The sequence below is a fragment of the Egretta garzetta genome, unplaced genomic scaffold, assembly GCF_000687185.1.
Source record: "Egretta garzetta isolate BGI_Z169 unplaced genomic scaffold, ASM68718v1 scaffold228, whole genome shotgun sequence".
Taxonomy (NCBI): domain Eukaryota; kingdom Metazoa; phylum Chordata; class Aves; order Pelecaniformes; family Ardeidae; genus Egretta; species Egretta garzetta.
This window is the reverse complement of record NW_009260758.1, coordinates 3,210,264-3,224,442: the sequence shown is the minus strand read 5'-3', so window position 1 is coordinate 3,224,442 and position 14,179 is coordinate 3,210,264. Positions and strand designations below refer to the sequence as shown.

Below are 14,179 nucleotides of genomic sequence, written 5' to 3'. Positions count from 1 at the left end.
CCGGGCCCCCCGGCCCCGTGGGTCCCCCTCTGCCGCGGCCGCTCGGCGGTGTCTCTTTGCCGCCCGGTCCTTCGGGCACTTCCCTTTCCCAGGTCTTTTTTTTTTTTTCCCCTTGCTTCTGCGAGTGACCGGTGGTGAGAAACCCTTGTGCGAGCTGCTCTGGCTGTGGAAGTACCAACTGTTTCCCCTCTGTTTTCACTCGGAGTGTGGTTGCCAGAGATGCCACGAAAGTGCGTGGAGGTGTTACCTCCGCCTCTGGTCCCCGCATCCGAGTGGGGCGATATCTCCTCTGCGTGTCCGTGCGAGGGCGGCTGCTGAAATAGCTGCTTTTCCATTAGTTTTGGCCTTGTTTGAAGGCTGACGTGGGGAATGTGGTACTCGCTGGCTCGAGTCCGTGAGGAGCTGCTGTCAGGCTTGCGAGCTACGTTTCTGCAAATTTTTCATTAGTGCTACAGGGAAAAGGGAAGGCAGCTGGCTATTTCTGTGTCGTGCCACTGGGTTCCAAACTTCGAGGTACCAGTGGATTTAAGCTGTTGAGCTTTTTGTTTTGAATGCTTGTTCTATGTAAATTAATTTACCAGAACTTTAAAAAAAGGGTTTGATATCATGGTGTGTTGTGTTCCCTCTTGCAGCACCCTTCCAGGCAGAATATTTTTTAAAAAACTGTAATGACTTCAGAAAAAGATACGGGCAGCGTGCTGTCGGTGGGTGGAGGACTGTTTTCCCCTTTGCATTCCAACTATATTATGGTCAGTGTGACCTCATATATCTAATTAACTTGGTATGTCTCTTGTGTCTTTGATTCATGATTTCACAGAGATGTTCTGAATGAAAGACTGTTCCTGGGTTTTGAGCTCTTATTCCTTAACTTATTAAAGCAGTTGGTCTCTCACAAGCATTGTTACCTTACTGAATGCAAGAGATGTTTACTGTGGCTGAGAATGAATCATGGACAGAATTCAAATGCATGTATTAAAGCAGGATTATTTCCACTAGCAACTGTACCTCCTGAAGTCATTTTTCTTTAAGGCATATCTCTGTGATTATCGTGGAGATCAAGAAGAAGAGTGAAGGAAGGAGCCCAGAAAGTATGAAACTGCTAGAGAGTGTACACAACTGTTCCATTTCAATGAGGTTTTCAGTTCCAAAATTTGACATTATCTAAATTTTCTGTTGTTTACTGACTTTGCAAATCCTTTTTCCAAGGTCTGCAATACAACAACAACCAAAAAAAAAGGGAGGAATGCTGTATTTAAACCATGCCTTTCTTCAGTTTTTTGTTTGTGGTGTTTGGTTGTTGCTTTTTTTTCCCCTCACATCTGCTGGCAGAGCATGATCCTGCACCACTGGCACCAGCAGGAGTTTGTATGAGAAACACAATTCTGTGGGCCCAGTTCTGCCCCTTGCTGAAAGATTCTGTATCGTATTAGTTAACTACTAAAATAAAATCTATTTAAGTGGGGGTATCCATAAAAAAAAAAATAAATTGGGGTGTGGGGTGTGACATAGTGTGGTCCAAGTCGAGGAGATGCCTGCCTTCTTGGAATGGCAGAAATACCTGCCAAGGGGTGCCGTTCTGGAACGAATCACATCCACACTCGCATGGCGAAGGCATCAGGTGGTGGGACCTGCTAGGCTTAAAAAGCCTGGTCCAAGATACACTGAAAGCAGTGTGAGGCAGTTGCCGGGGGGCTTGAATTTGGAGTGGAAGAAGCAGATGATGATTTAACTAGTTATTAACATCAGGAGTGAGTGTTCCCCTTGCTTTAATGGGCTTTGCTTACGCATGTGCTTACAGTAAAGCACATCCAATGTAACACACTGAATCGGGATTGTTACTGCCTATTCATCCTATAATATAAATAATTATTCTTTTAGTTACTCCTTATGAGCGAAGGAAGATTTTTTTAAAATTTGATGCAAGAGATCATATATGATCTAACTGATTCCTTCATGATAATAAAAAATCTGATTATGACTCTGTAAGATCTTGTGATCTGATCATGGTGTATGTGTTTATATGTAGACTGCATGACTGATTCACAGCATCACACAATCACAGAATGGCAAAGAACCTTAGTGAAGTTTTGTCTATGTGAATGTAGAGAGTTGTTTTAATTAGTTTTGCCTAATTGATTTGTGTAGTTTCATCAGAAGAATTCAGGTTTTGGACTGAACTCAGAAGTAATCAAGGGCATTACCTAGGATATGCATTTGCTTTATAAGAATCAGCCGTGGTGCAGGCAAGGTGAATTGCAGTTTAACTGGGATTTTGTAATACCGCTTTCTGTAGTCACACAATAATAATAGAAAACATTAGTTTTTAAGTTTTAAGAAGTGCAGGCTCCTTCTAATTTAAGCCATCATACATGATAAAAGCTTAATTTAGTCACGTATCATTAGCTGGCTGGTACCTAGCAAATGTTAGTAAATACGTACACGTGTCCTGCTTTGGTCTTTAGATAATTTTGGCAAATCTAGATGAGTATTACCGTTAAGTTTCTGGTTAGCTTTGAAAACTGATCTTTGATGGTGGTTTTACTGATCCTTCCTCTTGGAAGTATGTCATCCTATGCCTCAGTAAGATTTTTTTCATATGAAGAATTCTAAGTATGTGCCAAACCAATGTGTGCAAAGTATCAAAAAGCAAAAGGGTTATTTTACATTTGAAGGGCAGATGTGACCACACTTTCTATTAAACCAGCGTGGCAAGGCTTGGGAAGTGAACCTTTGCCAGCACATTTAGTTCCCTGGAAGTAACTTTTCCAAAGCAAAACATCTCTTACATGGCAACCTGTCAAGATACTTTTTCTTTCTTTGCAGCCTGTGTGCACACACGTACGAGTTTGGCTTGAATCTGATAGCCTATAATAACACGCTGAAGGCCCAAATACCTCATTACTTGCCTGACAAAGAACCCGCTTGATAAAAGAAGATACAAACATCCATTCTGGTTCTGAGTGCTTTTTTTCCCTTTCTCTGAGCGGTAGAAGGAGGTTGAAACTTCAACAATTTTTTAATTGTCAGCAGCTACAGTCCATTTTGTGCAACTGCATTAAAGTGAGAAAACTTTACTCAAGGATATTTAGAGCCTTTCTAACTTATATTTTGAAGTGTGTGAGAGAACATGTTTCATATAACGGAGCCACTGTTGGGACACTGACTCAGTATTGACTGTCAGGAAAGGAGCCTGTTTAGTGAATCACCAGTTTTGATACAATGCCTAAATCTAACCTTGTTTATGCTGCAAGAGTAAATGAGATCATAATATCAAGAAGGTTTCAAAAACTAACAACTATATTGCATTTTGTAAGAATCTGCATGCATTATCTTTCTCTCAGGAATAAATCTGAAGGCTTGAATAGATTAGCAGGCTCTGTAATGAGATGGGAATTCATTATTTTGAATGGATCTGGATTGATTTAGGCAGGTTTTTGGGTTAATTATGTTTGAGACGCTTTGGCTGTGACTAACAAGAAAATTGCGTGTAATCTAAACTTTAAGGCCTAGAAATGTACATTATTGTGCTTGAGCACTCAGGCTGCTTCTGCTATATCAATACCCATGCCTGTCAGAAAAAAAAAATGTGTGCAGTAAATAAAATACCATTGGATGGGTGTTGGCCTGTGTTGTTGGGAGGCCTTTGCTATAAACATTTTATTATGCTACGTCTTACCAAGTCTATCTATCTCACCCATTTCATAGGGATGTATTCTGCAAGTCTTTTGTGATGCTTTCTGTAGTGCTTAATCTTAGGCAACAGTGCTTAATTTTAAAGCCATATAATAATATGATAGGAGAACAGCAGGTGAGGGAGAGCAGGAAGCAATTTTCTCTGAACAGATGGGTAAAACAGGGAACAGAGCAAGGAGTTTGACATATTACGTAAGTTAGATCTATAATATATCGACAAGCTACGTTTATATACTGAAATTAGAAGATGGATATCAAGGCAACAAAGACCTTGTGTCCATAGTTTCTTCATTTGTTTTTGTCAAACACATTCAACTTTAAGACCCAGGTCACTGTATTGTTTTAGATGCATTTAAACATTTAATTTAGGTTATAAAATCCAATTATAGACTCTATCCGTAACCTATATGGACTATAAATGAATCAATGTGTATGTAAGTGTTAGGAAGAATTGGCTAATAATAGTAATAATTGTAGTACTCTGTGGATCTATGTGCTTTTTAATGTGCTTGGAAGTCTCTTGAGGTAGGTAAGTATTACTACTGTAACAGCTGTTCCCATTTTACAGGTAGGACAACTAAAGCACAAAGAATTAATGACTCGCTCAAAGCTTTGCAGGGGCTGACTTACTGAAATAGAGCCCAAAAGGGAGCTCACTTACCCTTCAGCCACTACCTGAATACTTCTGTATGTCAAAAGCCTATTCGTGTCTTGGGTTGATAACCTGGCAATATATTCTTTGTTGCTTCCCAGCTGTTTTTTATTCTATGTAACAGCTTTTATCATTTGTACAATTTTCTGCAGTATCAACATACTCCATCCTTTAAAACAAGTATGCATTTTTCATCTCTTCCATTTGTTGTGTTGTCTAGTAACATCTGAGCAGGCAGGGTTTCGGAAAACTCTTAGCTTTCCAGTACGTTTGCACCAACCACTGACAGCTACATGATAAACAAAACATTTGCAATTAGAGGGGATATACTGTATTGAATCAGGATTCAGTGTGTACCTTATACGAAACCTCAGCCTGAAGAGGGCCTTTCATTAAGCAGTGAGTCAGTTTGAACACAAAGGCACCTGGTGTCCAGCCTGACCTACCCCTGGTAGAAAAGAAGTAGCTGCTCCACTGGTATGAGCTAAGTCCTAACCTCCAGTTTCTCTCTTGACAACGCATGGTGGAGGCCCTCTTATCTTCAAGAGGGGATCAGATAAGCCCCCATAGCCATTTATTCTGTGTAAAGCAGAAGCATCCTAGTTGGTCAAACTGAAACTGTTTTGGTTTGAAGACATTGGCCATGTCCTGCAGATCTTTAAGGAATATCCTTTCATCCAGATGTTATTTCTCCCCATCCCTTCCCTTCCTCCCTGCGCTGTGTGTACCTGCATCTATCAGCAGGAGGGAAGGGGAGTTGTGATGTTCTTTGCTGTAATCTGCTCATTTGCCTTCCTAGTAGTTTGTCTTTGCCTTTACACCTGCCTGTTTTCAGACTTCTGGATAATGACAGTAATTTTGAAAAGGCTAAGCTAAAATTTCTGTTAAATGCATCCTGCTATGGCACGTTTGTCTCTCCCTTTCCAGCTCACCTTTGTTCTGACAGTCCTCTTGGTTTCCTTATGTACTTATAAAAAAAGCTGCAAAATGTTGTCTCCCAACATTCTTCTGTACCTTGTTGCTACTTTCCTCGCTAATTTGCCCTCAGTGTCCCATAGTTCGAATACTACCTTGTGCTCCTTTTCCTGGGGGTTTGTATTCCTACTTGCGCCATTGCAGGCTCCTGAACCCCTTCAGCTGGGGCCTTCGCGACTCAGAATTACTCGTCTCCAAGGCTCAGCTTTATTCTCCGCTCTCTGGGGCTGGGAGGGTGTCTGCACTGGCAGGCAGGATGTCTTTTGCTCATCTGTAGCTCCCATGGGCTTAGGGGGCATTCTGCTTTCATCAGGGGTTGCTTCTGCTGAGTCTGTTCATTGGAAGTGCTTGTCTACACATACTGGATTTTTCACTACAAAATAGCTGCATAATGGAGGGTTCACTGGGGCTAAAATTTGCAAAGAAAAGGTGTTGGGTTTTGAAATGTTGCAATAAAAGCTTAGAGTTTAGTCTCTCTCCCAGTGAATTCCATTGCCACAAGCTATATCAAAGCAGTTCTCATCCTGCATATGGCTTGGTTTAGAGACTCAATTAACAGGAAACATTAAAGAGATAGGGAGAAGGGGGGAAAAGGGGATCTCTGTGAGCAGCTAATTATTCACTTCAATAATTCAGTGGTTTTTACACTAATAGGTTGGAAAGTAAATACCACTTCACATAGATGTAGTATTCCATTATTTATACACTGATGAAATTGGGGTTTAATTAAGACTAAAGCCTAAGACTTTAAATCCTTAATGAAACAAGTTGCTTTGTGTAGTCAGTAAAGTACCATTGGCTGCTATTCCTTAACACAAAAGTGGATTACTCTGTAGTGTAGAACGCTGCTGTTATACAGAGCAGCATTTTGATGTCTGGGAAAAGATAATGACAGCTTTATTAAATGTAATTTTTTTCTTTATTTAGAAATGTTGTTTCTAGTATTAACTTTACTGATTAATTGTATGTATGTAATTGTGTGCGCTGAGAAGAGGCAGGGATTGATGTCCTCTGTTCAGTGATATGTCAAGAACTGGTAGTGATCTATGATTAGCCTTTTGAACTCTCCTACAATGATTATGATGCTTGTAATTTAGTTGCTTTGTCAGCACTCATCCATCTAATGGAGTATAAATGTGATCCGTGTTGGAATGTGAATACAATACGGTAGAAGCGTTCCTGGAGGATGTGATTTTACCTTCATACTGTTGGGGGGGGCATGCAAAACCAAAAGGCTGTATTTTCAAAATAACTTCAACTCTCCAAAAGAACCCTGATTTTTCTGGCTAACGAGTAGCTTCAGTGTGCCTTTTACACGCAGATTCCCCTATAGTCTAGCTGAAATTTATTTAAAGCCTGCACAGATGCGTGCTAAGTGAAAAACCCATAGTTTGGCCCTTGACTGTTTGTGGAATATAGTCTGATTCATCTGGGACACGTGAATATGTTTGTTTTTAAAAATCTCTATTTTAGCAAAATCTCAGGGATTCCATCGAGCGAAATGGAGAACAGTCCTTTGAAACTATGCCAGTACCTTCAGGCCAGGATTAAGGCATGCATTTTTAACAGCAAAATTAATTAACTGTTAGAATAATTTACATATGGATGGAGTAGATTTTTTTAAAGTATGGATGTCTTCTTCCAGTCTAGCCAAAAGTTATAGGCCTGGTAATGAAGTTTCTGGATGTAGTTCTGTAATCTGCATTGTGTTAGAAAGTTGGCTAGGTAGTGGTAAATCCATTCTGGCTTCGTAACCTCTAAGCTGGGTTAAAAAAAAAAAAGCTATCATTTGCACAGAGCAAGTTGTCTGATTTCAGGTGCTATTGAATTAGTTTCGTCTGTGTATGTAGCGCAGTGATTTATGCAAATCCAGAAATGTAGGAATAACCAGAAGAATTCTGAAAATAGCATATCTCTTTGTGTTGTAATTTTAACACTCTTGATTTGTACCATTGACAAAATTGGCATGACACTTGCATGTTTTGTGGATATCTAATCAGGGAAAAAAACCCTCCTGATCCCCTGCATAATGAAGGGGAACTAAAAAAATCCCTGATACCTATTAATGCGGAATACTCTTCATGTTTACCTCAGTATTTTTTTATATGTCTGTCTATGATTTTTCAGGAGGCCTGGAGAACAGAAACATTCAAAAGAGCCTTCATCTTTGCAATGCATGCATCTGGCAGTGGTGGCATGTGGGGACCGGCTGGAAGAGACGCTAATCATGCTGAAATCAGCAGTTCTCTTCAGCAACAGGAGGCTCTGTTTTCACATTTTTGCTGAGGATTCCCTTAAGCCTGAATTTGAGAAGAAGGCGAGTTTCTTTGTCATTTGGTAAATAAATAAACGAGTTGATTATAAACTGTAAATCTCTGAGCAAAATTACACTGAAATCAACAAGTAGCAACCAAGCACTTTTTTACTGTATGCGGTTTATAAATTCCTTATGCATGCATATTTTTTTTTTTTAAAAGCTACATAACATGTAGTGTCTAATTCCTCCCCCTCTGTCTTTCAGTTAAAGGAATGGCCTTCCTCATATACAAAGAAGTTTGAATACAACATTTACCCAATAACCTTCTCAGTAGGAAATGCTCAGGAATGGAAAAAGTTATTCAAACCATGTGCTGCCCAGCGCCTTTTTCTTCCGGTAAGGCACCTGGATTTCTGAGTAGGTCGCTTCAGGAAAAGGTTAATTCCACAGAAAGGAAGCTTTGCTGGTGTAATATTAAAACCATTTTCAGGCTGCAACGTCTGCTTAGAGATATTTTAATCTGTGCTTTAGCCACTTAAAAACAAAACAGAAATCCAGCCTTGCTTTTTCTCCTGCTAACAAAGAATGTGTGTTTCTTATTTGTCGCTAGTTCCATTAGCCTCTCAGACTCTTAAGACTCAGTGCGAGAGCTCTTGCAGGGCAGATGCTTTCAGGGTAGATGCTGCATGCTTTCCATAAATAACATTCTTTTCAGTGTGCAGTCATCATATCCTCTTTACCCACTATCTCCCTTTCCATATGTTAGCCCTTAAACTGATGCTTTCAGCAATCCCTTTTCCTTGAGTTTTATTTCTTTTTCCAAGACTGTCAGATTTGCCCTTAAGGTAATAAGTCCAGTGTGCTCAAAGTCAGATTTCATGCAAGAGCTCTGTGCATTGTGGGATCTTCAGGTTCACTGAAAATTTGTATCCTTTATTGTATAATACAGTGTCGTGTCATGAACTTGGAAAATATTTAGGGTTGCTGGAGAGAAAGAAGGTGTTGATAACAATTTTGCATATATAGAAATATCAGAAATTGGAAGAACTTTTGTATAAAGCAATTTCTGTGGAATTGAGAACACAGCAAAAATATCTTGTGCATTGCTATTGATTGGGGTGACTCCAATAAAGTGACATGCTATTCACATGATCCAGATTTCTTCATTGCTGTCTTACAAGAAATGGGGGGGGGACACAAGGAATCTTTGCTTTCTCAGATGGAAACAATCAGGAGACAGCTGCATGTCCAGATAACGTAGACTATGAATACATATGCGAGAAAATATGTGCTGTCAGCAGTTCTGTTTATCTGCCATTTAGGGGTAGACTATCAAATGCACAAAGGCCAGAATGGGTTGAAAGTAACTCCAGCTTCAGCAGGGATCCTCTCTTCCCTGAGTAAATATTTGTATCACCTGGAAAATAATCCCTAAGCATTAGCTTGTTCAATCCAGATTGTTTGTAAGGATGTACTCAAATGAGGTTTTTTTCACTGGGTAAGCACAATTCTTTGTTCTTCCTATATCTGTGGTATTTTTTGTCATTTTGGTAGACTCTCATCACAGAAACAGTTCCACTTTTATTTGTCATCACCCTTCTGATGACAGAAATGGGTTATGTATTCATGCTGATTCCTTTAGGCTGGGCGGTGCTTTTTTGGTTCCTTTTTTGTCACTCGTGTTGCTAAAGTTCTTCATAACTTCTCATAAGGAATATTAGACAGTTGCACATTGCATTAGTAAAACTAAGAGGCAGCCTGAACTGTAAATGTTTGTTTCTCTTGGGGCAATTGCAAAATGTTGTGTGCGATCAGGCTGAGGTTTATGGCTTTGAATAGGAAGGGTTGTCCGAGAGTAGTTGCAGCTGACACTAAATTGATATGGATATATTAAAGAAAACAATTGTAGTAATAGCTGAGGTGGCAAGTGTATAGCTGGACTTTTGGCACTTAAGTTTGCAGCCTGGCAGAACTTTAGGCTGTTTCTGGGTAATTTCAGCCACCGTTATTTTTATCAGTGCTTGACAACCAGGTTCTGACATCCGCTTTGAATGAGACAAAACTGTAGAAATCCAGTCTGCACTCAGCAGGAGCGGAGGGTTTCTAGTGTTACTGTTTAGAGAACTGTTTTGACTTGTATTTTAAATAAATACCAGCAGGATGTCAGTATCCTTTTTTCTTATCCTTCCCTGTCCTAAACATTTTCTCCTGCAGCGGCATAAAATGTGACTGGATTTAGGGAGGACCCCAGGAGAGCAGTAGTTGAGTTTATCAGCTGTTTAGCCCTCAGTTGTGCAAATTGTTTTGCTCCTGATAATGCTAAGCCTGAGTGGAATGCGAGTCTTTGATTTACAAGTGCCTCTCCTGCCAAAGAAATCTTTCTCCTGCAGCACCAGCAGGCATGCGAAAGTGGACAGGAGGGTAGGGGGAATGTGTGAAGGGAAAATTGTGTAAGAATCTTTCAGTGATTTTACTCACTGATAAAACTAGAGCTATGGGACGGACGTGATCCTGCAGCTCGTAGTAATGAACTGTTTTGTCCTGGGTAATAGGTTGATCTACACGTTCCCATCTTGTTGAATCTGCTTGGGTTACTAAAATATCAAGGAAGGTCATGGAGCATCCTACATTTTGTAGAGGCATTCTGTGACAGCTGATCATATGTTTGCTACTTAGATACAGAGAAAGTAGATTGAGCCTTGGTGCAATCTCAGAAGTCCAAATCTCCTGCTGCAGTCTACTACAATAAACCCATCAATGGGATTTGCAAAGGTAGAACAAGGAAGATGTGGATCTTAACATGAGCACAAAATGAAACTTTAAAAATAAACTAGGAGGGTAATGCTCTCAGCAGTCACTTGAAACGGTTTTGTAATACTAACATGGGTGTTGAGACACCAGGTGAAGAACTGTCTTCTGGTCTCACGAATGTTGCGTACTGCAGAGCTGGCTTGCAGCTGTCTCTGTATGGCTGCTTGGGAGCTACCAAAACAATCAGCTAAAGTATCGTGAAACGCTTATGGGATTTTTGGATGATTTTAGTTCTAATAGCAACTAACATTTAGAACCCTTCTCAAAACACTTAATCTACTTAAGAGCTTTTAAGGTACATTAGCAACATCCGTGTGTTATAGGTGTCCTCCTTAGTATGCTGAAGCATCCAACCCAGTGGATCAGTGGCAGCACTGGGAATAGAGTCTCTGTCTCTGTTCTAACTTGAGTTAATGCTTACTACAGTTAAGTTTAGTAACTCAGCTTCATAGTACTGCTACGCTAGCATCAGGATTTGTGATTTGTCCCTAATTTTGGATAAAGCTCTGATAAACTGCTATGCTAGCTGTTGCAAACCATTAGGTAGCACAGCTTCGCAATACACCAGTATGTGTTTACACGTAGTCTGTTATTACTTGCCAACCTTGCTAACATAGGGAGAATCTATAGAGACAGAAGTTGTGAAATCAAATTACAGATAATTGAGTATTTAAGTGAAGTGTCAGGCTAAATATAGCAAGTTCTGTGCATAACTTTTTGACAGATTTACTAAGAATACTCTATATAGCTGCAAAAAAATCACACTTCTTCTACACGCCTGTAGAGTGAGGAAGAAGACAAGCGCAGTCAAGCCATATTCCTGACCATTCGTTTCAAAAATCACAGTCTGTCAGGTATGTCTACATGGTTTGTGCTAGCAAGGATGAACTTGGACTACCAGATTTGCAGTCTTGCATTGCTTATGCTCCAGGTCAGATGCAGGTCGTTTTTAACCTGTCATCACATCCCTCTGGTTAGCCCTCCTGGCAGGCTCGGCACGCTGCCAGCCCTCGCCGTGCAGTGTCTGGTTCAGGCAGAGCAAGCTGGAGCAAGGTCTCTTCTACCACAGGCTTGCCTTGTGATACTCAACTGCTTTTGACATTTAAAATCAGCAGAGTCAAGAATTCATTGTCTCCTCTTCTATGCTTTTGAATAAGTAAAAGCTAAATATTATTCTAAGGGCTGTGTAAAACCTAAAATATTTTTTTGAAAACTCTTACTTAGTTCATGAACAGAGCTACCTGAAAGCTATGGGACACTGGGAATGCCAGAGTTATTTAAATTAAGTTTATCCCCTGTGTAACTCTGTTGAAATCCCGGGAGCTATGCAAGGAACTCTTACAGCCGCAATTTCTGAAATTAAATTCCCCTACCCAAGGCGAAGTTAAATGCACAGCCAGAAGGGGCTGTGATCAATTCAAACTGACATGTGTAGGTTTTAAGTAAGTCTTAACACTTCACATGTGAAAGAGAAAAGTGTGAAGGGCTTAAAGGAAGTAGCACAGCTTTTCTTTTAGCCTGTTGGGTGTCACTCCAGGGCAACACCTTGGACACAGGAGAGGGAAGAATCTTTTGACAAACCAGAAGGGAGAGCCTGTGAATCCTGAGTGGAGGAATACAAGGCAGGAAGCGTGGGGTCAAATGCTGGTAGGCACTTACTTCACAAAGAACTGGAATACCTGCTTGAATCCATTGACATATAGGAAAATTATTACAGTCCATTGGCTTCCACTGACTTAAATTTGTGTGTCTATTTAAGGTTGCTGAAAGAACAGTTTTCTGTTGGAAGAAGCAGTGCCCAGGCTGTCACTTAGGCTTGAGAGGAGTGTCTATATGCACCCCTTATGCTTCCCCCCTCAAAAATGCCTGCATTTGCCTCTCTATCAGGGCACCCTTAGAAAAACATCTTACATGGTATACAGTGTGCTGTAGATCCCTCAGGCAACATCTAATAGCTACTGCTCTCTTTGTGTTCATGTGTTATCTCCTGTCTCAGACTAAATTTTGGGGTGTTTTTTTTTAATTTTTATTTTGATTTTATGTGATTCCATATAGCAGGCCCCTATGAATTAGGGCTTCTAGGTGCTACAGAATAATATACAATATCCAGGATATCCTGGAAAAACGCTTTCTTATTTTCAACTGTCTGTCTGCTATTGATCTTAGTTGCCAGCCGGGTTAAACCACGACAGTCTGCTATTGATTTACTCTTAAAGTAGCTGTCTTTTTACTTTTAGGATTGGACTCCAGGATACTTAATGTTTCCAAATATTTACCTCTGAGCTCTTACTGTGTTATTGAACTATTTGCATTACTCATTTATTGATACCTTCACATGCTGTTTTGTACTTTTTGTGGAAAAATGGTGTATTGCTATAGCCTTATATCCAGGAGAGTGATCTGGATTGTGTTGGACTTGTTTACATGGAGTTTCCTGTCAGCGTAACTTTTGTTTAAACGGTAGAGACACCTGCCTTCTGCTTGTCCTGCTATGTAGGAAGAACGCGTAGTTATCATGTCAGATATACAGGTCGGGGATGTGTTAAACTTGGCTAAATGTCAGTCTGAATTCCGAAGTGTTCAGTCAGGTGAAAAATCTCATTTTAATCTGTACTCATGCATTTGGCTTCTTAGCGGATGCCTGTTGAACATGCTTAAAGGTATTTTTTTCCCCCCACTCATTCAAAATCTTAATGTTGTTCACTCTCTTTCACAGATAATCTTCAGTCACAATGCATTGAGATTTATGTAAAATTCCATTTCTTCAGTAGAATTTATTAAGTTACCTGCATAAAGAGGAGAGTTTGTCATTAGTATCATTGCAATTGGATGAGAGAGTGATTGTTCTGTTCCATGGCATGGTGACAATCAATAACCTTTTGGATTTGCTTTCCAAAGAAAGAGAGAGAAATACGGCTTTTGGCTGAGACCAATGTAAGAAAATTTCAGTCCTTCAGGAATTTTTGGACAGTTTTAGTAAATAATGAAGAAGAGCAACAAAAATGCAGTTGGAACTGATGGTAAACTTTACCTAATGGTATTTATTACTTAACCATCAGCCTTACAAATAGCTGGTGCAAACATCAAGGGAGTTTTCTTGGACTGTTGAAGCACTATATAATTTGCCCTACCAAAATTAATGAATGAGCATGTAAAGATCTGGATAGCCACAAGGGGGGGACATTGTCAACAAGAATAGATTAAATATGCTGGATCTAATTTACAGTTTACACCCTTCTGACTTGACTAACTTTACTGTGGTTACTCCTGATATAGAGTCCGATAATGGAGATTAGAATCTGCCCTGATAAGTTTTAATATGACATTTCTATTTACCAAGCAAATTTTGTTCTTCAGGAGGTCGCATATGCATTTTTGTGATCGACAGGGTTTTCTTAATTAATGCATAATATTTGTATGTATTAATACTGAATGTAAGTCTCCTGGGAGCGCAGAGTTGTAACTGGAAAAACAGCCATTAGAAGGGCATAAGGAAACATGATACCAAATGGAGATGAAAAGCGTTCTGTTACACTGGCTTACCCTTTCTGTCTGTGGAGGGAGCTGTACGTTTCACCACTTACAGGTCTTGAAAAGAACACACAAAGCTATGTAAATATATATTCTCTGCATTTTATTTCAGAGATGATATTGAATAGTCCTTGCAGGTATTTTTGAGACAACAGTTAGGTTAGAATGAAACTTCTGTGGTCTGGTAGCTGTTTGCTGTGCAGTTTAAAAAAAAAAAAAAAAAAAAGGCAACAAAACAAAAAACAAGCAAATAACCGGTT

At 39.8% G+C, this 14,179-nt stretch overlaps 1 protein-coding gene across 1 annotated transcript in view; it reads left to right on the top strand.

Annotated features, from left to right (window-relative positions):
• The first annotated feature begins 7,481 nt into the window (after positions 1-7,481).
• The window catches only part of GXYLT2 (glucoside xylosyltransferase 2), a 13,458-nt gene continuing 6,760 nt past the window's right edge, over positions 7,482-14,179 (top strand). The window contains exons 1-2 of the mRNA XM_009645967.2: positions 7,482-7,637; positions 7,842-7,973. Coding sequence (XP_009644262.1) covers positions 7,497-7,637; positions 7,842-7,973 — 273 coding nt within the window. The 5' untranslated portion in view covers positions 7,482-7,496. The remainder of the gene's footprint in view (positions 7,638-7,841; positions 7,974-14,179) is intronic.